This window comes from Cryptomeria japonica, chromosome 6 (genome assembly GCF_030272615.1).
Source record: "Cryptomeria japonica chromosome 6, Sugi_1.0, whole genome shotgun sequence".
Lineage (NCBI taxonomy): Eukaryota > Viridiplantae > Streptophyta > Pinopsida > Cupressales > Cupressaceae > Cryptomeria > Cryptomeria japonica.
Window position 1 is genome coordinate 617264229 of NC_081410.1, and position 21546 is coordinate 617285774.

General features: G+C 36.7%; 1 protein-coding gene across 2 annotated transcripts in view; it reads right to left on the reverse strand.

Annotated features, from left to right (window-relative positions):
* LOC131056460 (uncharacterized) overlaps positions 1 to 10861 on the reverse strand; it is a 76778-nt gene extending 65917 nt beyond the window's left edge. The window contains exons 1-2 of one of the 2 annotated variants that reach the window (XM_057990791.2): positions 10518 to 10861; positions 8154 to 8234 (exon numbers count right to left, since the gene is read on the reverse strand). In XM_057990791.2, the coding sequence (XP_057846774.2) occupies positions 8154 to 8234; positions 10518 to 10541 (105 nt within the window). In that variant the 5' untranslated portion in view covers positions 10542 to 10861. The remainder of the gene's footprint in view (positions 1 to 8153; positions 8235 to 10517) is intronic. The other variant, XM_057990790.2, reaches the window with a different exon arrangement.
* Between the last annotated feature and the right edge of the window lie 10685 nt (positions 10862 to 21546).

Consider the following 21546-nt stretch of genomic DNA (forward strand, 5'->3'; position numbering starts at 1 on the left):
TCGACAAGATGGATGCAGAAGGTGATGAACACCTTAAGGAGGTACTTCTCACGAGTATTCAACAAGAAGGGTCATTCAAAATGAGAGGAGTACTTGCTGGTCAGAAAGTTATTACCCTGCTGGATATCGGAGCCACACATAACTTTATTGATGCCAAGTTAGTGGAGAGGAGAGGAATCCAAACGGAGGAGTTTGAGGGCATCCGTGTGAGGGTGGCAAATGGCTACACTTTAAAGTGTAATAGGATGATTACACAACTCCCATTGCGTGTAAACAATTATGAGTTCAAAACTGATTTCTATGTGGTTCAAATGGGCGATACAGATTTGGTCCTTGGTATAAGGTGGTTGCATGAACTAGGCAAGTTTACACTTGACTTGCAGGAGATGAAGATGTCTTTCACTGTTGATGAAAAGACACATGTGTTGAAAGCGATTAAGGACAGCAACTTTAGGATGATTACACTCAAGCGGATGGAGAGGCTTGTATGCCATGATCAAACTGAGTGGGCAGCAGAGTGTATGATCATGCCCATACAGCAGGATGCTCAGAAAGTCGATTATCATCCTGACATTTAGATACTGAGAACCAAACATAACAAGGCTTTCAGGGAGGCCACCAAATAGGGGTTTTGAGCACATCATTGAGCTAGAGGAGGGTGCGAAGCCAGTAATGATTACTCCATATAGACATCCGAAGTGCCTGAAAGATGAAATAGAGAAAACCATACAGGAGCTTTTGGCTATGGAACATATTCGGCCTAGTAAGTCCCCCTTTGCTTCTTCAGTTGTTTTGGTGAAGAAGAAGGATGGCACATTGCGGATGTGTATTGATTACAGGGTCCTTAATAAGCATACGATCAAAAACAAATATCCCATTCCGCGTATTGATGAGCTCATAGATGAATTACATGGGGCCTGTTATTTTTCAAAGATTGATTTGAGATCAGGCTATCACCAGATTAGTGTCCGTGAGCAGGATATTGAGAAGACTGCTTTTCGTTATCATTATGGACATTTTGAGTCTGTGGTTATGCCATTTGGGCTAACCAATGCTCTTGCTACTTTCCAGTCCACAATGAACAAAGTCTTCAGACATCAGTTGAGGAAAACAGTATTGGTGTTCTTTGATGATATACTGGTTTATAGTTGTACTTGGGAGGATCACCTCAGTCACTTAGATACAGTTTTGAGCATTTTGAGTAGGGAGTCCTTGTATGCCAAGGAATCCAAATGTGACCTTGGAATGACTGAGTTATTGTACTTGGGCCATATTATCAGTGCAGAGGGAGTGCGGATGGATCCCGAGAAGATCTGTGCTATTGTAGATTGGCCTACTCCAGTGAACCTTACTCAGTTGCATGGGTTCTTGGGCCTATGTGGTTTCTATCGCCGTTTTGTTAACGGTTATTCACGCCATGCGGCACCTTTGACAGACTTGATGAAGAAGGGTGCCTTCTTATAGACTCCTGAGGCCCATAAGTGTTTTGAGAGGTTCAAGGAGCTCATGACTTCATGTCCAGTACTTGCTACACCTGACTTCTCGAAGCCATTTGAGTTACAATGTGATGCCTCTGGTGAGGGCATTGGGGCGGTGCTTATGCAGGACAAGCACCCTATTGCTTATGAGAGTAGGAAACTCCGTGGACCTGAGAGGATTTACAGCATTTATGATAAGGAAATGTTGGCCATAATGCATGCACTGGCCAAGTTTAGACAATACTTAGTGGGCAGCAAGTTCTGCATTAAGACTGACCACAATAGTTTGAAACATTTCCTTGGGCAGCGTGACTTAAATGGCAGACAACAAAAATGGGTCAGCAAACTTCAAGCTTATAACTTTGATATTTCCTATATCAAAGGCACACAGAATGTAGTTGCAGATGCCTTGTCACGTCGTCCCCACCTGAATTCTATGGTCCAGATAGCAAAGGATTGGCAACATATTATATTGGCAAAGTATGCCAAAGATAGTTGGGTTGCAGGTGTGATAGAGGGGTCAGTAGTGGACAGCAGGTATATAGTTGTAAATGACTTGATCATCTACAAGGGGAGAGTGTACTTGATCCCAGAATCAGAGTTGGGGAGTAGGGTAATGCGGTTCTTTCATGATGAACTGATGGCAGGACATCTCGGGTTTTTCAAAACCTACAGACAGATTCATGAGCGCTTCACGTGGAAAGGGCTCAAGGCGGATGTTCTACAGTATGTTAGAGAGTGCCCTGTTTGTCAACAGAATAAACAGGAGCATACATACCCTGTTGGTTTACTTCAGCCACTTCCAATTCCTAACAGGAAGTGGGAATGTTTGTCTATGGATTTCATCACAAGGTTGCCGAGAGCACAGGGACATGATTGTATATTTGTGGTTGTGGATCGTTTGACGAAGTATGCTCACTTCTATCCGATCACCACCACTTATTCAGCTATTCAGGTAGCAGAGGTGTTCTTCAGAGAGGTATTCAGATTACATGGCTTGCCTCGGACTATTGTCAGTGATAGGGACACTCTGTTTTTGAGCCACTTTTGGCAGGAGCTTTTCAGACTCTGTGGGACCAAGCTTACACCGAGCACCAATTACCACCCTCGGACTGATGGCCAGACTGAGATAGTTAACAAATGGGTGGAGGGATACCTCAGGAACTATATTTCAGGGCAGCAAAAGGCGTGGGTGAAGTGGATTTACCTCTGTGAGTATTGTTACAATACCACTCACCACATGTCCATTCAAATGACACCATTTACAGCACTGTACGGGTATGAGCCTCCTAGTTTCATTGACTTATTGCTGAGTGACAGTAGGGTGCCTAGTGCGGGAGACATGATACAGGAGAGCCAGGACATTGTGAAGACTCTTAAGGAAAATATAGCCAAGGCACAAAATCAGCAAAAGCAATATGCTGATCAGAAGAGGACAGAGAGGTCATTTGAGGTAGGAGACATGGTGTATTTGATGTTGCAGCCTTATCAGCAATATACTCTCAGGAGGAGTGGAGCAGAGAAGCTCAAACCACGATATTATGGCCCTTTCAGAGTAACCAGGCGTATAGGTGAGGTGGCTTATGAGTTGGATTTATCGGCAAATAGCAAAGTACACAATGTGTTTCACGTGTCACGTCTCAAAAAGGTGTTGGGACACCGTATTGTTCCTTCCACGGTTTTACCACCCCTGGATGATGAGGGGAAGTTGATACTCGTACCTGAGGCTATCATTGAGTTCAGGGAAAGGAATTTCAGGAGACGTACTATCACAGAGTACTTGGTGAAATGGAAGGATTTGCCGGTAGAGGATGCTACTTGGGAAAGCGAGGAGATCTTACAGCATCCGGAGTTGAGATTGCTTGAGGACAAGCAATTTCAAGAGGGGCGGACTATGATGTCCCCTTCTAGTTGACATTTGCCAGCTGAGTAGATTAGCCTATCACTGACCCTCGTAGGCTGATGAGGTTGGTTAGAGGGTCCTCCGGAGTTTGATTCGTCATCTTCAGGGTGAGCACTCCAGGACTGGTTTCCATTTGAGGTCTCCAGGACTCCGTTTGAGATACTTTCTATTTTTAGCAATCCTGCTATTTATAGCCAGTGGGTTGGGCAAGGGTAGACTATGGTTTGGCAGTCTCCAGTTCTGACGGCAAGCAATTTTGATGAATACTTAGAGAGATATTAATATTTAACTATTTTAATTAAATATTAATTGGCGAACTTTAGTGTTTTAATGTTTTAAAAGTCACTTTAAGTTATAACTTAAGTGAGGGTCTATTTCTCATCAATGGGGCCAATTTTTATATTAAATTGAAAGTGATTTATTTTTGAAACTTCAATAGTCAAAAATAAATAATAAAAGTTAAAACATCTTTTAATGCCAAATCGCACCCTTCTTGGGAATCGTGCCAAACCCTAATTGGAGAAGATAAAAGAAGATTTTAGGTCTTCTTTTCATTATGCTGAGTTTTGATATTTTGGATTTGAGCTCTAAGAGGATTTTTGGGCCAAGGGTTTCAGCAGAAGATTCTTCTGCAGTGATCGGAGGTATCGGTGCAGGAAAACGTGGGATTCCTGTACAACAGCATCAGAGGCTGTGAAATATCAGTTGATCTTGCTTATTCAGTTGGTTTCATTCAGGGACCAAGTTTGTGCTAATTAATCAGAGAGTCATCGTCAGTCTTCAGTTTTTGATTTGCAGTAGTGAGAGGGAAACAAAGGTACACAAAGAGGATATTCTTAGGTGGCTGTGGGGATTGTACGGCTGCTTGGGAGTTGCGCCAATCACCTGCAGGAGGCTGCGATCTGCATGCTGGAGGATTACAAAAAATATTAAAAATTGGTAGAAGGTGCGCCTAGCCTTGACTTTCCCATCAAGCTATCATGCAAGCTGTTCGGGGCAGTCTGGAATAAATTACAGCGTATGGCCAGCAAGAAGGAAATAAGAGGTTTCATAATTTCTTGGTATTTATCAGCTTCCTCTTTAGCATTGTTTGTTTATGTATTAAGGATAAATGAACGTTGAATAAATGTAATAAGGGTTTGGTCAATTTACTATCGAATTATAATTGATTTCTAGCAATTTCCCATAGTTGCTTTTTGAGCTTGTAATGGTCAAAATTATACTTGCTGTTCAAAAATTTGCAAAGAACAAACTTAAAACGCAACAGGTTCAACTAAACCTCAGTTGTCAGAGTTGAGGGCCTTTTTGAGGTTCTTACATTTTGAAATGCCGATTTTTTCCCCAAAAAAATCGTGATACTATATAAAATCGTTGACCAACAACTTTGACCATTTTCCAGACGAGTTTTGAGGGTCTACAGATTTGAACACACAGTTATATATCGATTGGAGGATCTGATTCGTGTCTTTGGTGTGTGAAAAATGGGGCCGTCACTTGAGCATCAGCATTCACTGGACCAGCAAGAGACGGCCAAAAAAATGCTCATCCAAACTGCATCGACCTTAATCTCCAGATGCTTCCTTGCCCATGCCGCACTGTGCACCTTTGCACATCACGCAGCTTTGGCAAAATTATTTTTTTATATAATTGTGATAATGTTATAATGTTATAATATTATAGTATAATAGTTATGATATAATAATGTATTAATAGTATAATAGTATATTTATCTAATTATAGATTAATAGTAATTATTATAGTATTAATCAATAATTAGATAAATATACTATTATAATATTAATAAATTATTCTATCATAATTATTCTATAATAAAATATTATAATTATTTTTACTATAATATTAATATAGTATTATAATTATAAATTATTATAAAAGTATATTTATCTAGTTATATATTGATACTATTTTAGTATCAATATATAATTAGATAAATATACTATTATAATATTAATACATTATTATATTATAATTATACTATAATAATATATTATGATTATTTTTACTATAATATTAATATAATCCAAGGTGGTTCTCTCTTCTGGGATATCACACCAAAAGTGAAGCAGCGTCTGAAGGGTTTGAAGCAGCGTCTGAAGGGGTTGTTTGGGAACTGCACTGGCATCCTCTTTAGGTGTGTAGCAATTATTTGTGGAGCGTGACTCCCTTGTGGTGATGAATCTGATGAGGAAAAGTTCATGTCCAAATTGGTAGCTATAGAGATTGTTGGAGAAGGTATTATCTTTAAGCCTGCAATTCAAGGAAATTATGTTTTTGCATTGTCATTGAGCCTCTAATGTGGCAGCAGAGTTTCTGTCTAACTGTGGGGCAGACCAAGAACCCCTTATGGCTGTTTACAGCAAAATTCCTTTGTCTTGGATGGAGAATGAAAACAATTTAATATTCAAGCCCCCTTAAAGGTTTTCCTTTCACTTTCTTTTTGATTACACATGGTCCTCTTCCAAAAAACCAGCGTGCAGACAATAAAATAGGCATCATTTCCTCTCGTGGCATAGGAGAGGTTTCAATTCTCCTTCATGTGAATTGTCTCTAGTGCCTCCGTCATGTTGAATGATGCATGGGAACAATAGATTATTCCTCCGTCATGTTGAATGATGCGTGTCTTTTGTGATATGTCGGTTCACTGTATTCCTGCATATGTACTCTGGTTAGCTAGGTGTGTGCTTTTGACTTCGGCAACTTGCTTGCTTGGTTCAAGATGACACATCATAGGAAGTCTTGTAAGGCCCACAACCCGTACCTGTGTGGCAGAGTGTTTGACAAGCATCTAAGTGCTATGTTCAACTGTCAAGAGATGTTCGCATTGTTTGTAGATGTTGTGCTTGATGAGAATGATCTAGGAGTTGCAAATGCCCACCCTCAAAATCTATCATTAGTTAGGATTTCATCTCTCAATTGGTTGAGGCAATGTCAAATGTACTACAGAGAGGGTGGCTTTTTTGCCTTCTGCTGCCATTTCACTGTGGGGATATGGAGGTGCTGAGTGTTGGTCTAGAAGTGCCTGTGAATGGTGACAATGTAGGTTTGCCTTCAGGTAGGAGTTCTGATAATGGGGCAGTATCCTCGGCAGAGAGATCCATCAATGATAGAGAATTGCTGCTGGTTCACAGGGAGATGCTGGTGCTTCAAGCCTCAAACCTTAATCCGAGGAGCTGGGGAAAGTCGTGGTCAAATGGTAACACACAATTTGTTGATTATAATTAGGGAATGGCGGATTCCAATTGCCTTGGGCAACATTAGAATCCGCCCAAGGGGGCCAGCCCCTTTCTCCAACATGTAGGGCTGGGCCCTATACCTCACTTCACTCCACGCTACATAATGAAACCCCATGCTACATGCATAATAACGTGCTTGCTTAAATAGGGCTGACCCTATCTATCAAGGCATTTTGGATTAAAGAGATTCAAATTAAATTAAAAGTAATTTAATTTATATTAGGCCGACATAAAAAGGATTTTGCATCACAAATATATAAGACATGTCTGCCTCATTCAAAATACAATTAATACACGTCCTTCAAGCGAAATACATATCTGCTAATGATACGAAGTTCACACATGCCTAAGGATGCGAAGTATACATCTGAGTTCACACATGCCTAACGATGCGAAGTATACAATCTGATTAATGCAAAAGCTGGTGAAGGAATTTATGCGAATCATCCCTGCCAATTAAAGAAGCAAACATCAAGTTCTTGCTGTCATAAAGAAGGCTGAGCTGTTCCAGAATTAAAGTGCCAGGGTTACTGAATCAGTGCAGATCTAAGACACATCAAGAGTGCAGATCTAGGGCTTGAGTCTGAGTGCTGATTGGTGTGTTGAAGGAGCAGACCTGATATACATGAAAGTGCAGACCTGTGGTTGATTCCATCAGCCCTAAGAGCAAACACTTCAGACATCTTCAAGGACCTAAGATAAGTGTTGTAACTGTTATATGAATATAATCCATAATCAGATCTGAGAATCTTTTCTGGCTGGGTTTTTCCTCCTAGGAAGTTTTCCCGGGGTAACCATGTGTTGTTCTTATTTCTTTGTTCATTTCTATGTCATGCCTAAATCTAGAAATCTCTAAATCTTTCAGCTAATCAAACTAAATTCTGATTTCTGAGTTTATATTAATCTGAAAGTAGTAAAATAACACAATTAAGGGCACCTTGAGGTTTCAATTGCCTCTACAGTTCCTACCTTCAGAGAGGGAAGCTGGTCAGACCACAGAGGTAATAGGAACTCTTCCACAGCCTCAAATATCCATATTTGGATGTGGCGGCACCTAGCTCCTTTGTGGGTCAGCTTCAGAATTCAGTGGCAGTGGAAGATTTAACAGGTTGGGGCATGGCTGAAGATACTCTGCCATTGCGGTTTCTGCTAGGTTTTTCTAAGGGTTTTTTTGCTGGTATTTGTTATGTCCAATTTTATGGTGCAGGATGGTGCTCCTTTCTGGTTCTGCGCCATGGTAGTTAGTTTTTGTTGAGGTGGTGGGCGGTTTTATTTTTAGGTGTTTAGTCAGTTTTTGGTATGAGCTTCAACTGTCAACTGTAATATCATAATATTGTAAATGTTCTTCTAGAGTGAAGGCCCCAGTAGAATCCCCAGCTAATTAATTTAAAAAAATGTCCTTTGAGATCAATGTCACAGGAGAATTGATCAAAGCATTCTTAGATGTAATATGATGAAAGAAAAACAGCAAGTGGTCATTTCAGTAAATTTTAATATAAAGAAGATTTAGGCACTTACCACGCATAATTGGTGTTCTGGAAAACAGATGCATTCCCCACAAACTGGAGCTTTATGCACAAAGCAATAAAGCTTAGTTGCCTGAAATCAGAAATCCTTTCAACATATTAATCTTCAGGGCATACATAATATACATAAAATAATAAATTTTATTAATTTAATCCACGAGATTACAGCATAAGAAAAAACAATACTAGTTTTTAGTAAGAAGGTAGGATTAAAAATCAAAACATTAAGGGACAAAATATGAACATGTAGAAGGAAAAAAAGAATAATGCAAAACAAGATTTTAATTTGCAGAATGTGCACTGACAAACCAAATGTTTATAACTGGGCTACCCAATTAAAATCCAATGGGACTAGCAAGCCATCAGGTTGGATATCCTGCTTGGAACAGGTTTGCAAAAGGAAGGACTATCAACCTCAAAAGAAAAAGCTGAGAAAAAAAAGTTGTTGTGCTCTGAGGTTCTCAATGCTCTTGTCAATAACATCTTTCTTTAAATTTTCCTGAGCAGCCTAATTTATATTTTGTTGTGCCTTTAGCAAAGTTTTTATCTGATAAAGTGTCTACATTCTGGAAAACTACTGATATTCTTATTATGAACAAGAAGCTGCAGAAGATTCAAAACATAACGAATTGCAAATTAGTAAATTACTGATCAGACAAAAGATATTTAGGTATTGAAATATAAAGTGTAACTCCCAAAACCAAGAAAAACATAGTTTCCTGGAAATCTAAATAGTCGGACACCAATCCAACAACCCTTTCCAGAGAAGTTTGTTGGCTAAATGTTCTCAAGCAAGGCCCCAAGATATTTTTAAAATGGCTGTTATAGTTATAATTTGATGTGATGCAATCTAACAAATTGACATGTAGCCATGAAATGGGGTTCTTATTACAATGATGCGCTGTGTTCAAAACCTGGCAGTTGTGGCCCCATATTGAGCAATGTCCATGCTAATGTGGCTTGTTAATGTGGCAAAGGATTTAGCTTCTAAAGAATCCAAATACCCAATTGCAATGTGATGAGTAAGTTGGCTTCACAGGCATGTAACATGATATGTATGACGGTGGATCATTCCCAATACTTCAAGAGTATAATTTGATGCAATGGTAATAATTCCATGGTTTATTGGTGAGTGATACAAAGTTTCTTACCACACATCCCGGTTCCTTTCTAGTTGAGATCTTCTCCACACAAATGTCATGTGATAAAAGAGATGAGGCCGATAACAGTGCCATGTGAACAATTTGATGGAATGGTAACAGTGCTAAGGTTCACTAAGAAGTAATGCAGAGAGTTATACCACCCATCATGGTTCCTTTCTAGTTGAAGTCTCCCCCATCTGAATGCCATGTGATAAAACCGACTGCAAGTTTTAGGCAACCTCAGAAGAATATATGCCTCCCAGAGACGCTATCAACGACCAAAACGATTCAGTGTTGTGCAATGCATTCCCTGAGGGACATGTTTCGAGAATGTTCCTAAGAATAAAAATTTTGGAGTAATAAATTATAAAAAGAGAATTTGGATTGCCTGCAGGCCATGGTCTAGTGGCAGGCAGGACAATTGATCTTTGACAGGATGATTGCCCCATTTGAAGCCTTGCTGAACATGTTCCCAGGAGAATTTCGGCGAATAGAAAACACTGGGACTTGGCTTCTAAGTTGAATGGTGATCTAAGCTTTGATCTTGCACTGCCCAGGCATTAAACCACCGGTGATGACTGCAGTCAGAGTGACACGGCGAGTGATGCCAATTTAGTGAAGATAAGACTTTAAATCAGGGCAGTTGAGCACAAAAGGTAAAATGTGGATTCTACCCACCCCCAACAAAACCAAATCCTATCATAACGAATCCCCGGTTTCCGGTATAGTCAGTAAATTGCACGCTCGTGCGATTTTTCAGAAACAGTCTCAGATAACCATCAAGAGACTGACAGCATATTGACAAAAAATTGAAACATTTCTGGAATATTCCTAGAACAACCCAAACATACTGGAAGAGAATAAATAATTAAATCACAAAATACGCGACTTCTATAAATACACAAAGCAGTTGTACAGATCAAAATGCGAATTCAATCGAATTCATTTGCAGCAATGAAGGGCAGAAAACAGGAAAGAATTCAGGCGCGACAATTAAGAAGGAAAAATAATGGGCACTCCTCAATTCACACAGATCTTCTATTCAGATAAATTAAGTAACATTGCATCTGATCATTGGCTATCAGTAAGGCAAGATCTAATAATTTATCCCTAATAGACACATGAATAAGCCTAAGAACACAATAAACCAATGAAGAAGAATTAAAACACGCATAGCAAAAGAACCCCTAGTTCAAAATGGGCGAGTAATACACCTTTTTGCATTTACAGACCACCATGGCCTTCACAGATTAGACTCCTTCTTGTACTCTGATCTCGCAGCACATTATTCGGATCAGATTCACTGACTAGTCCATGTAATTTTTAAGAGGGACCCTCGACAGGGTACTAAATTTTGCAGAATCCATCTGAGCTCATTGCTTCCTGTGGGTTTGCTTACTCCTCTTTTCTTCCTCAATTTCCTCCAATTAACCCTGGATCATTATGAAGAATGACAGTCAATTAAACGGTAGGGAAATGGTAATAAATCTCATTTTCGTATTTATTTATTTTTGTCGGAACTCCGATCGGCGTTGCAAAATTTTTAAAACTAATATACTGCGTAGAGGAACTTTAAGAAGCCTCGCTGTCCTCTTATAGATTTTGTCTTCGTAAGGCCCACCGGGGACGTGGCACCATATTAGGATCACGGAGGTGGCTATTTTATTTGTTCAATTGATAAATTAATTGAATATTTTACTATGTTATTATTATTGTATACTAATAAATAATACAATTCTAAAGCATTTTAAAACTAACATTTGTACATATAAGTTAATATGATGACGAGGTATATTATTTATTATCTATATAATATTATAATACAACTTTGAAATACATACAATACTATCTCAACATTTGATAAATATTTGAATTGCATATTTTTTTTATAGTCTATTAAAAGAAAGATTTGTAACAATTTCAAATTTGATAGATTTGTAGTAGATAATTTCTTTTGCTTGTATGAAATGAACGTAGAAAGAGTTTTTAGATTGTTTATTTTTTTATTCCTACACATTGAAACAATAAGTTAATGGGTTTATATAATAAATGCATGGTTGACATGAGACAATCATTTGATGTAGTAGTATACCGATGTCAAACTTTCATCTTTTTTATTGACGAACATAAATTGATACTTGGTATCTTAATAATATATATAATTTATTATTATATGTATTTTCTAATATTAAATAGTTAAAATTATACTAATCTTATATGCATCTAATACTGCTAACCTGTTTTTAAATATATAGTATATTCACGTGGCAATGAAAATCTAGTTAAACCAATGAAAAAAGCTAGGGGTCTGATTTTACAAACCTGTCTCTCCATAAATTTTAGAATGGTAGCAACTTCAATGAAATTACTTCTTTCAGTGTAAATTGTGTATTCATTTCACTGTAGATACATATGCATTTTTATTAATAAATCAAAAAAATTAGAGTTATTTCTATTTCTTTATGTGCTTGAATGATTATATAATGCCATCATCATGGCTTCTCTTAGTGTCATGGTCTCCATAAAGTTTAAGTGATAGCAAGTATATTTTGGTATACTTGCTTAATTTATAAATTTATAATTGAAAGGACATGATAGACATGTAATGGGATGGGATTGAACTTGTAGATGTGTTTTTGTTTACTATCAACCTAAATGTGTTATTTTATGATTGGATTTTAGGGTAAGCAGATGTAAGACAATTTAATCAAATTTGCACAGCATGTACCCTGGGAAAACCCTCCAACATGAGGGAGAAAAACCTAGCAACAAGTATCTCTATTATAATTATCAAATAAGAATAGCAAGATGCTTTTACAATGGTCAAACACAAGGACCAATATGAATCGCTTCACTCCTTGAAGTAAGATAAATAACTCGATCTAATCTTGAGAGTCCATGATCTGCTCTAGGTATGCGAACTATTATGGAAGTTATGTGATATGTGCTTGATGTCATTCAAATGCTTATGGGAAGAGATCCAATCCTTATTTATATCCAATCGAAGACACTCTTTCACCAAGGGTCGACCTCCTTTGAAACAAGGCGACTTTACACAAGGGTGGCGGACTTTTGCAAAGTCGGTCACTTAATAAATAAATATATTTTATATAATGAAGCGTTATTTAGGGTCGGCTTAAACAAATATGCAATTATATGCAAAGCCAATGGCTAATTGCATATTTGGATGTAGTCGGCCAAGGAGACTCTCGCCACTATAATCGTCAACAAAATGTATGTTTACAAACTAAAAATCAATTTAATTTTTTTTTTAAATAAAATACAAAATATAATGTAAACTTGATCATGCAAATCTAATCAATAGTAACATATTAGTTTTTATCTAATAATAAGTTATCCTCCTAAAATGACAAGGGAAAGAAGAAATGGAAAAAATTCAAAAGAGTTAATGGGTACAATAGGTAAAAATCTAGAATTAAATAAATTTCACAATATTGCCATACAAACTACTACTTACAAATGAGAAAGGAATGTTTATTGAAGTCAAAGTAAACTAAACTATAGACCTTTACATAACTGTGATAGAAGTCAAGAGCTATATTATGTGGGAGAAACAAAATGTATTTCTATTAATCTATTTTCCACTTAAACTTTCAATTGACCAATAGAAAAAAAAAAAAAAAAAACCTACATTAAGGGTCAAAAGAAATTTATGGAAACTGTCTATTGGGTCTTTGGAATGTAGGATGCCTTACCTTATGACAAAGATGACCGATCTTAATAAGTATCAAATAAGAAGAATTTTTCTTGACCACGATACTAAACATGAATTTGGTGACAGCCAACTTGAATTGAAAAAAATATGGCATTGCGAGGATCATCCATAAGATCATCTATCTTGTGTACTGGAAAAGATAATTTTGATTGTAATGCGATTAACCCTTTAATTGTAACGCAATTAATCCTTTACCAATAATACGAAGATAAAAAGCTAGTTTTTTATAGGATAATAGCACAAGAGCAAAGTATAAGCTCTAACAAGGGCTAGTGATACCAACTTCCAACAATTTGTAAAATGATTTCTTTTCATTCTTTAATGGTTGTCATAATGGTAGAGACGAGCAACAACAAAACACTGTAGAATGCAACATGTTGGAAAGCTACCAATAGCTAGTTTTGTTAATGGCATAGTTAATCTAATGAAAAAGTTATGTAATCATAATTAAGTATTTAAAATAATGAGATAGCTTATAACAAAATGTGTCGTATGTGACACCAAGGATCATGACTTAACACCAATGGAGACGATTATAAGTCCTCAAAGATTTTTTAAATATCATGTCTCAGCTCTCTTTGAATTTCATCTCAACTTTGCTCAATAATCTTAGGCTGAGAATGGTTATGAGATTGTAATTTATAACAAAATATATTGAACCTAATCCATTAAAATTCAATAGCTTTTTACAGTTGTCGATACTGAAAATTGTCCTAAGTCTTCGATGACACTTTTCACTAATCTTTTTTGTCTAAACTGATTAAAAAAAATTAATTATTTAATTAGTACTAATTTTCTTCTTCTAGTTTCCTACAATTAAATAATTCTTAATTATTTAATTATTGTTCTTCTAAACCATTAATTGAATAATCTTCATTATTTAATTAATATTCATCATTATCTCTTTCCAATCAATTAATCTTGATCTTAATCAACTAATCCTAACTATTCCTCTTGATTAAATAATTCATTTAGTTATTTAATCCCTTTATTCTAAGCTAATTGTTCTTACATGATTAAATAATTATTTCAATTATTTAATCCCCTTCTCCAAATTGTTTTAATTAAATAAATTTTTAATTTATTTAATTGTCATGTGTGGGTGAAATAAATAAATTTTATTTATTTATTTATGACCCCACTTTCTAATTTATATCTCCCTTATCTCGTCAACTTGCTAATTCCCCACTAATCTTTTCCTCTATTTCATTTTGGCATATTTGGTGAAAATAGATGTTTTCAATAATTATTTTCACTTAACTCTTTTCATTTCTATTTCTTCCTCGACATTGGAAATGCAGTTCCTTTTTATCCTCACTTAACAAGTCCTCTCGTTTAATCTCATTCATTGATTATTTTCAATCTCAAGTCAATCTTAGTCATCCAATCAATCCCATTTTTTCTATAAATTGAGCTCTCATTGCTCATTTTCAACAATCACGCTTCTAGTATCCTTATGTTGTGAACTTCACTTTGCAATCTTGCTTTTCACTTGCACTTGCTTTGTAAGTGAGATTCACAAAGTTCCATTTGAAGGAGAAAGAAGAACAATGGAGGAGTAATGAAGGAGATTTCATCATTTTGGTTTGTGTTTCTTTTGAATCTTGTCTTCATTTCCTTTATTGAATCTTGTCTTCTTTTGAATCTTGTTTTTAGGATCTTTTTCATTGCAATTTAGCTTTCATGGATGGCTAATTTATATTGCTTTAATGCTTTCCCCTATTTTCCTAGTCACATTTTTTGGTAAACCCGATGTGAACATGCAAAATCTAACAATTCTATGGATCTATTTGCATGTAGGTTTTAGATGTTGATATATGTTTGCATGCAAGTTTTTTACACTAATCCATTATTGCATGCAGGTTTTTTGCACTAATCCATTGTTGAATGCAAGTTTTTTGAACTAATTTGTTGTTGCATGCAGGTTTTATATGAGGATTTATTGTTGCATGTGGGTTTTATGGAGTCTACAGAATGATTTGTGCAGGATTTATTAACATGCAATGAACAACAATTCTTCATATAGTTCAATTAGGAGGTTTGAATGAATCCTACAATTCACACATAGTCTTAAATAGGATTTGGATCAAAGAACAGCAACAAATTTCATATTTCATGCATGAAAAGGGTTTAAAATGAATAACAATTCTCCATATAGTTTAATTAGGAGGTTTGAATGAATCCTACAATTCTCACATAGTCTTAATTAGGATTTGGATCAAAGAACAACAACAAATTTCACATTGCATGCATGCAAAGGGTTTAAAATGAACAACGAATTGCATTTAATCATGGTTTGAATTGATCAAATCCTTTTCAAATTAAGGTGAAATTAGCCTCATCTAGTCTTAACTAGGATGCAAATGGATCAATGAACTCATATCATGCAATTTTTGAAGCAAGATTGTTTGCCTTAGTGTAGAGCACATTTTGATTTTTAAAGGTTAAAGAACCAGTGTTTTCCATGTTTTCTTTTAGATGTTATGCATGCTTTAACTTTTAGAGGGCCTGCCTCCCAAGTAGCCTATAAGGTCGGGTGAGAGGGAACGACCCAAGTGGTAACAGGCTGAAGTCAAGCCCTTTCTAACCACTATAAAAAAATGTGTTTGTGATGAAAGTTGCAAGCGATGAGTGTTACATGTTGCCATAATGGCATTATGTCTTCCTTAGTGCCCACGTGGCACGTAAAAACCTATAGAGCATAACCTTTGTAGGCTGGGAGGCCTCCTTTAACGGAGTGGAAAATGTTGTTGATTATGCCCACTCAAACGGATACTTTGACTACAACTCCTTGTGCTTAGAGACCCGAACCCTTCTATTTGTTGACTCGGGCATTGTGACACGTGCATGTCAAAGATACCCCTCATGTTTCCTTCAATTCAAGATAGTAAATTTATTGGGAAGTGATGACCCAAAAATTTGAATCTTGGTATGCCCGTAGAAGTGAGTGTTGTGGAGGGGAACCAATGCTACCAAGCTTCTAACTATCTGGTTGAATGTGGTATTTTATTGCTAGGGGATTTAACAAATATTGTCCTTGCCAGCCTTAGGATTTGTTGTTGAATGTGCATGAGTGTCTTCTTACAAAATTCAAACCAACCTTTTTGTCTTTTGTGCTTGTCAAAATTGAATCACAAACAAAGGACATAATCAACATATTAGACGTTGGCAAACAAAACAATCTTCACAAGCAGTCACGATCAACCAAAGTCTCCAAACAAAGTTCATACAAAGTCAAGCTCAAACAAGATAGAAACATAAGTCAAACTTGGTCCAAAATATTTTCAAAGTACCCATCCAACATTTGAAACGATTTCATAAACATGGCTTGTCAAAACATTGGAAATCCTTGTTTCAAAATTAATGTCACTTATGATTAGGTTTTGCATAGTCCAAACTTAGGTCTTAGGACATTCAAATTGATTTCATAATAGTCATTTTGCATTGTCATAATTCCCTTTGCATCTAGGTTTCAAAATCATTTTCTTAGGTTTCAGTCCTTCATTTCCATTGAATTATCATTGTCATACCAAAATTAGGTCTTGGATTAAGTTGAATTTTGCATATTTCAAGTCATTGGTCCTCACATATCCTTAGCATTGCATTGTCATAAACCCTAATCTTGTCTTAGCTTGATTTTGTCATAACATATCATATCCTTAGATCATATCATTTCTTGAGACCATATCATATTCATATCATACCCTAGGTCCTTGTCATTATCATTTTCAATTTGAATTTAGTCCTCAAAATTAGGTTTATCAAACTTGCAAAATCAAAACTTTAGATCACACCCTAAGTTGTTGTTAGGGAGTCTTGACCTTGTCCATTTTTTTTCTTTTTATCAACATCATTTTGTCAAACCTAGCTTAGTATCCAAGTGTATAGGTGAGACATCGACATTTTGTCCTATTGTCATTTTGTCATTTGTCCTCTTGTCCTTCTAAGGTCTTGACTTCATTTCAATTTCCCAAGGTTGCGTCTTGAGGTTTGCATTTTACAAGTTTGTCCAAATCTTGAAAAACAACAAAAACATAGGTTGCACTCTCATATCTTAAAATTGCATTTAGTTGCATACTATCATCACTCCAATAATTAAAAAGGTCCAAAAATATTTATTTGCATTGTCAATCACCTAAGTTACATTAGTTTCATGCATCATCCTTAAAATCAAAAGTCCCAAAAACATTGCATAGTGACATGTCTATTGAAACAAGGTTCCAAGCTCTTATGATGCAACTAAGTTTGACACATCAACCGATGATTGGACCAATCAATAACACAATGCAATTAAGTTTTCATCCAAGGAAATCACAATTCTATCCAACCCAACAACAAGGCAATATCGATCAAACATTTTGTGATGAAACAAGTATCCAAATACAAAAACAAGAAGATAAACTAGCTCAAGAAAAAGAGATCATGGAACAAAAAGTGAAAAACCATGAGAAGAATAGATCACAAATGTCCAAAATGTTTCAAAAATTTCCAAGTCCGAAATCCAAACCTAACCATGTCAAAACCTCGCAAGGATTCAAATTCTTATCCAAAGAAAAATGGCTCTATTACAAAGCTCTTAACAAGAGTCCTAAGTGATTTTTTTGAGAAAGATCAAAATCATGCACTAATGTCTAGCAATGGCTCACTCCCGCATAAACAAATTGACTTTCCAGTGGCCTCTAATCCTACACCTTTTGAATCTTCGCAAGAACCTCCCATATCATCTCCTACAACTTTACAAGAGCAATTTCCACCATCACCTCCAAATGATACATCAACTAATGCATCCTCCCAAGGGTTGTATGCAATAGAAATACACGACAATCTATATCTTTATAAAAATCCCTTGTACTATTTGGAAATGAAAGATTTAATGCCACTGGATGCTTCTCTTGTAAAGAGTCCCATTAAAATTCCATCTCCCTCATGTCAAAGAATTGATACCTTGCCAAAATCCCCCATGCATATCCAAAGTCCAACCCCATGTCAAGAGGATAATTTAGAGCATGAAGAAATGTGCCCTAAAACAAATCAAGATCAAGATACTGAAACCTTATCATTCTATCAAATTGTTGATCAAGATCCCATCTTCCTAGACACTCATGATGATCCCCCTGTTCTTATCCAAGAACACAACACCTTTTCAAGTCCCATTGACATTCCACTCCCTGAGCGAGTGGTACAGTCACGGTTAGGAGGGACCTCTATGAGATCTATCTGGATCGTGCAACAAGAGTAAACACAATGAAAGAAAGACAAGATGATGGAGGTAATGTGGAATTGAATGGATTTAGATCATGAAAACTGATTACAAATGACCGGTAACATCTGGGCTACAAGATCCAGCTCACTGGCCTGCTACATACATGCTCAATTACAGAATCGGTCAACTCCGGACCTCTAAACCTTAAGATATATCTTCTATATTCTCTCTGATGAATTATGATGTTTAATTACATTGATTTATATGGTCTAGAGGGATCTGGTCGACCCAAGAAGAATCAAACAATGATGAACATGATGAAACGTGTAAAACCACCAGGTCGGCCTCCACCAAAGAGATTCCTCCAAAAAATCCAAAGGAAGAAGTGCGGATCAGAGGGAAGGTTGACCACACACCAAGGAACATTGGAATCAATGAACTAAAGCTCCATAAGCTACAGAAAGGATCCTCGTGACTCACCAACAACAAATAGGTCCAAGCGGTTCTAGTGTTCTAAGCCAAAAAATTACCTCGAAATCCAGAAGCGATAACTTGCCAGAAAAAAAGATCCAAATGTCCCACAATTTTGGAATAAGGAAGATAACCATGTTCACAAGCAAAATCCAACTCCGCAAGATCCGGTGAGAAAATGAAAGAAAATGCAGAAAGAAATGCTAAAACAAAAAACAAAAAACAAACTGAAAAAGAAATATTTTTGGTTGATGCAATATTGCCAAGAACTGGGGATGCTCCTGCATCAGACATCTGGGGTTGTTGAAAAAGTGAGTCCCTCACTTTGTTGGGTCAGGGGAAAACCAAGGCGGTCCACCTCTGCTTGATAAATCCAAGATGAATCTTCAAATGTTTTGTCCTTCCATTTCACAAGATGCTCCTTATAAATCAAAGAAAAGGGTTAGACATTCATGAATGAGGTATTAGAACCCAATGCTATTAAAGAAAATGTTAAAGATCATGGCCTCAGGGACATTTCTCAAGATGTTGGTATCTCTCATAAATCCTACATTTCTCCAGTTAATGCATTTTTTGCTTTTTTCTGATTTTTTAGGATTTCTTCAGGACTTTTTCTTATTTTTAGGATTTCTTCAGGACTTTTTTGGATTTTTAGGATTTTGTTCAGGACTTTTTATGACTTTTAGGAGTTTGTTCAGGACATTTTATGATTTTTAGAATTTTTTCAAGACATTTTATGTTTTTTAGGATTTTTTTGAATGTTTGCCCCTAGTGTCTAGCAAGGCAAAAGGGATTTTGAGTACATGAATGGATAAGAAAATGACGGTGGACGCTTTCAAGGACCATCTCACAACATTAATCCAAGAACGAGGTCCATATATAGCAATGTAAAGCAAGGATTTTAGTGATGTAAAGCAAGGATGTAGCGTAATGAAGCCATATGGTCCAAATAAGTGGCCATATCAAGAGGTTTATGGAAAACATGGTTTTGCATTGTGTCCATAGTGTTGATCAAGATGTCGATAGGGGACAAATAGGATAATCAAGATCAAAGGTGGTAATGAAGGATGTAAGCAAGCAATGGATAGGAACTAAAGGGCTTGGATCAAGTGTAATAGATAGGACACATGAACCCTGCAAGGATCCTTAACCTTGTGAAGATCAAAGGTGGAAAAGGGATATGAATGTAGATATTGCGAATGAGGGATAATGGGGGAAGAAGGATAATGGAGGATGTACATGGATTGAACTTGCCCCCAATGTAAAGTACAAAAGGATAGTGGATTACGCATGATGCCTGTTTGCCTGGTTTTCATCATGGTACTTGCCCAAGGTGCCAAAAGAAGTGGTTTTCACTCGTGGACGAAATTATTTCTCTTTACTTTTTTTCATTTTTTCATCATTTTTTCCTTTTTTTGAAGATAATAGAGGCATGACAGGGGATGGAAGAAGGACCCCAATGTCTCGCTTCTTTGGATGGTACCCTTGGAATATGAGTTGCAATAGACCATGGCTATGAAGGTATGCTCAAAGATGTTGGCAGGATAATGAAATGAAACTAGGGCAAGGATTTGTGCAAAGGACTAGATAAGAGGGATGGAAGGGTGAAAAAGAGGTGTTGGATAATGGATGAGATGTTGGAAAAATTGTGTATGGCTAGATGGAAATGTTGGAAAGATCAACACTGGCACACATCTTGAGGGATGGTGGACATATGGAAGAGAAGTGAATCTTAGATTTTGAGATTTGGATGGAGGAAAGGCTACAAATTTTGGGGCATAAGAACCCAAACTGGATGAAGGAGGTGATGGAGGAATAGACTCGGAAGGTTTGGATGGAGGAACAACAATTTTGGATGCCGATTTTGATTTTTCTTTAGACTGTTGTGCTTCAAGAAGTCGCTTAGGGATCCACATGGTTTTTAATTTTTCATGCTTTTGTAGTTCCTTAGAGCGCATTGCTTGTACAAGTGCCTTAGGAACCCATATAACTTTTGAATTTTCTTCTTTCTTTGTGGGCCTTTGTGGCGTTTTGTATTTTTCTTTTTCTTTTTTGGATCATATTTTGCTTTGTTTTGACATGTCGATTAGATGGGACATGTTGATCCTTGAATACATGTGGAATGCTTGATTTATGACTTTTATGCTTGGCAGCCAAATTGTTTGGAGGGAGAAAAGAATGTGTGGATAGATAGGAATGATATGGAGGTCTTTTAGATGGATGGAAGGTACTCGAAGATGTGTGCCTTTGTTGATCCTACATAAGGGATGGAGGGATATACGGACCTAGAATGGATGGAAGCGGCGAAGGAGAAGGCATGTATTTGGATTTAACTGGAGAAATGTAGGATTTATGAGAGATACCAACATCTTGAGAAATATCCCTGAGGCTGTGATCTTTAACATTTTCTTTAATAGCAGGGGGTTCTAATATACCTCGTTCATGAATGTCTAACCCTTTTCTTTGATAATGCATTCTTTGAAAGATCTTTTTAACAAAGGGTTTCTTCTTACTTTTGATGCTAGAGGCAAGTCCATTTTGAGGTGGAGGTGTCTTGCAAGGAATGATAGGATCGTGAGAGGGATTCATGGGCATGATGGACTCTTGAGGTGAACATGGAGGATTATGAGAAGGAGATGAAGGGATACTTTGATCTTGACATGGAAGAGGACCATTGGATGGAGTAGGAAGGGTGTTTGAATCTTCATTTTGAATAGGATCGTTTGAAAAGGTGGAAGAGGCATCATGATCTTGCTTAGGAAGTAGAGTAGGAATGGGATTTGGAAGGATGGTTTGCTCTTGAGATGGAAGGGGATCATCTTGGAAGAAATGG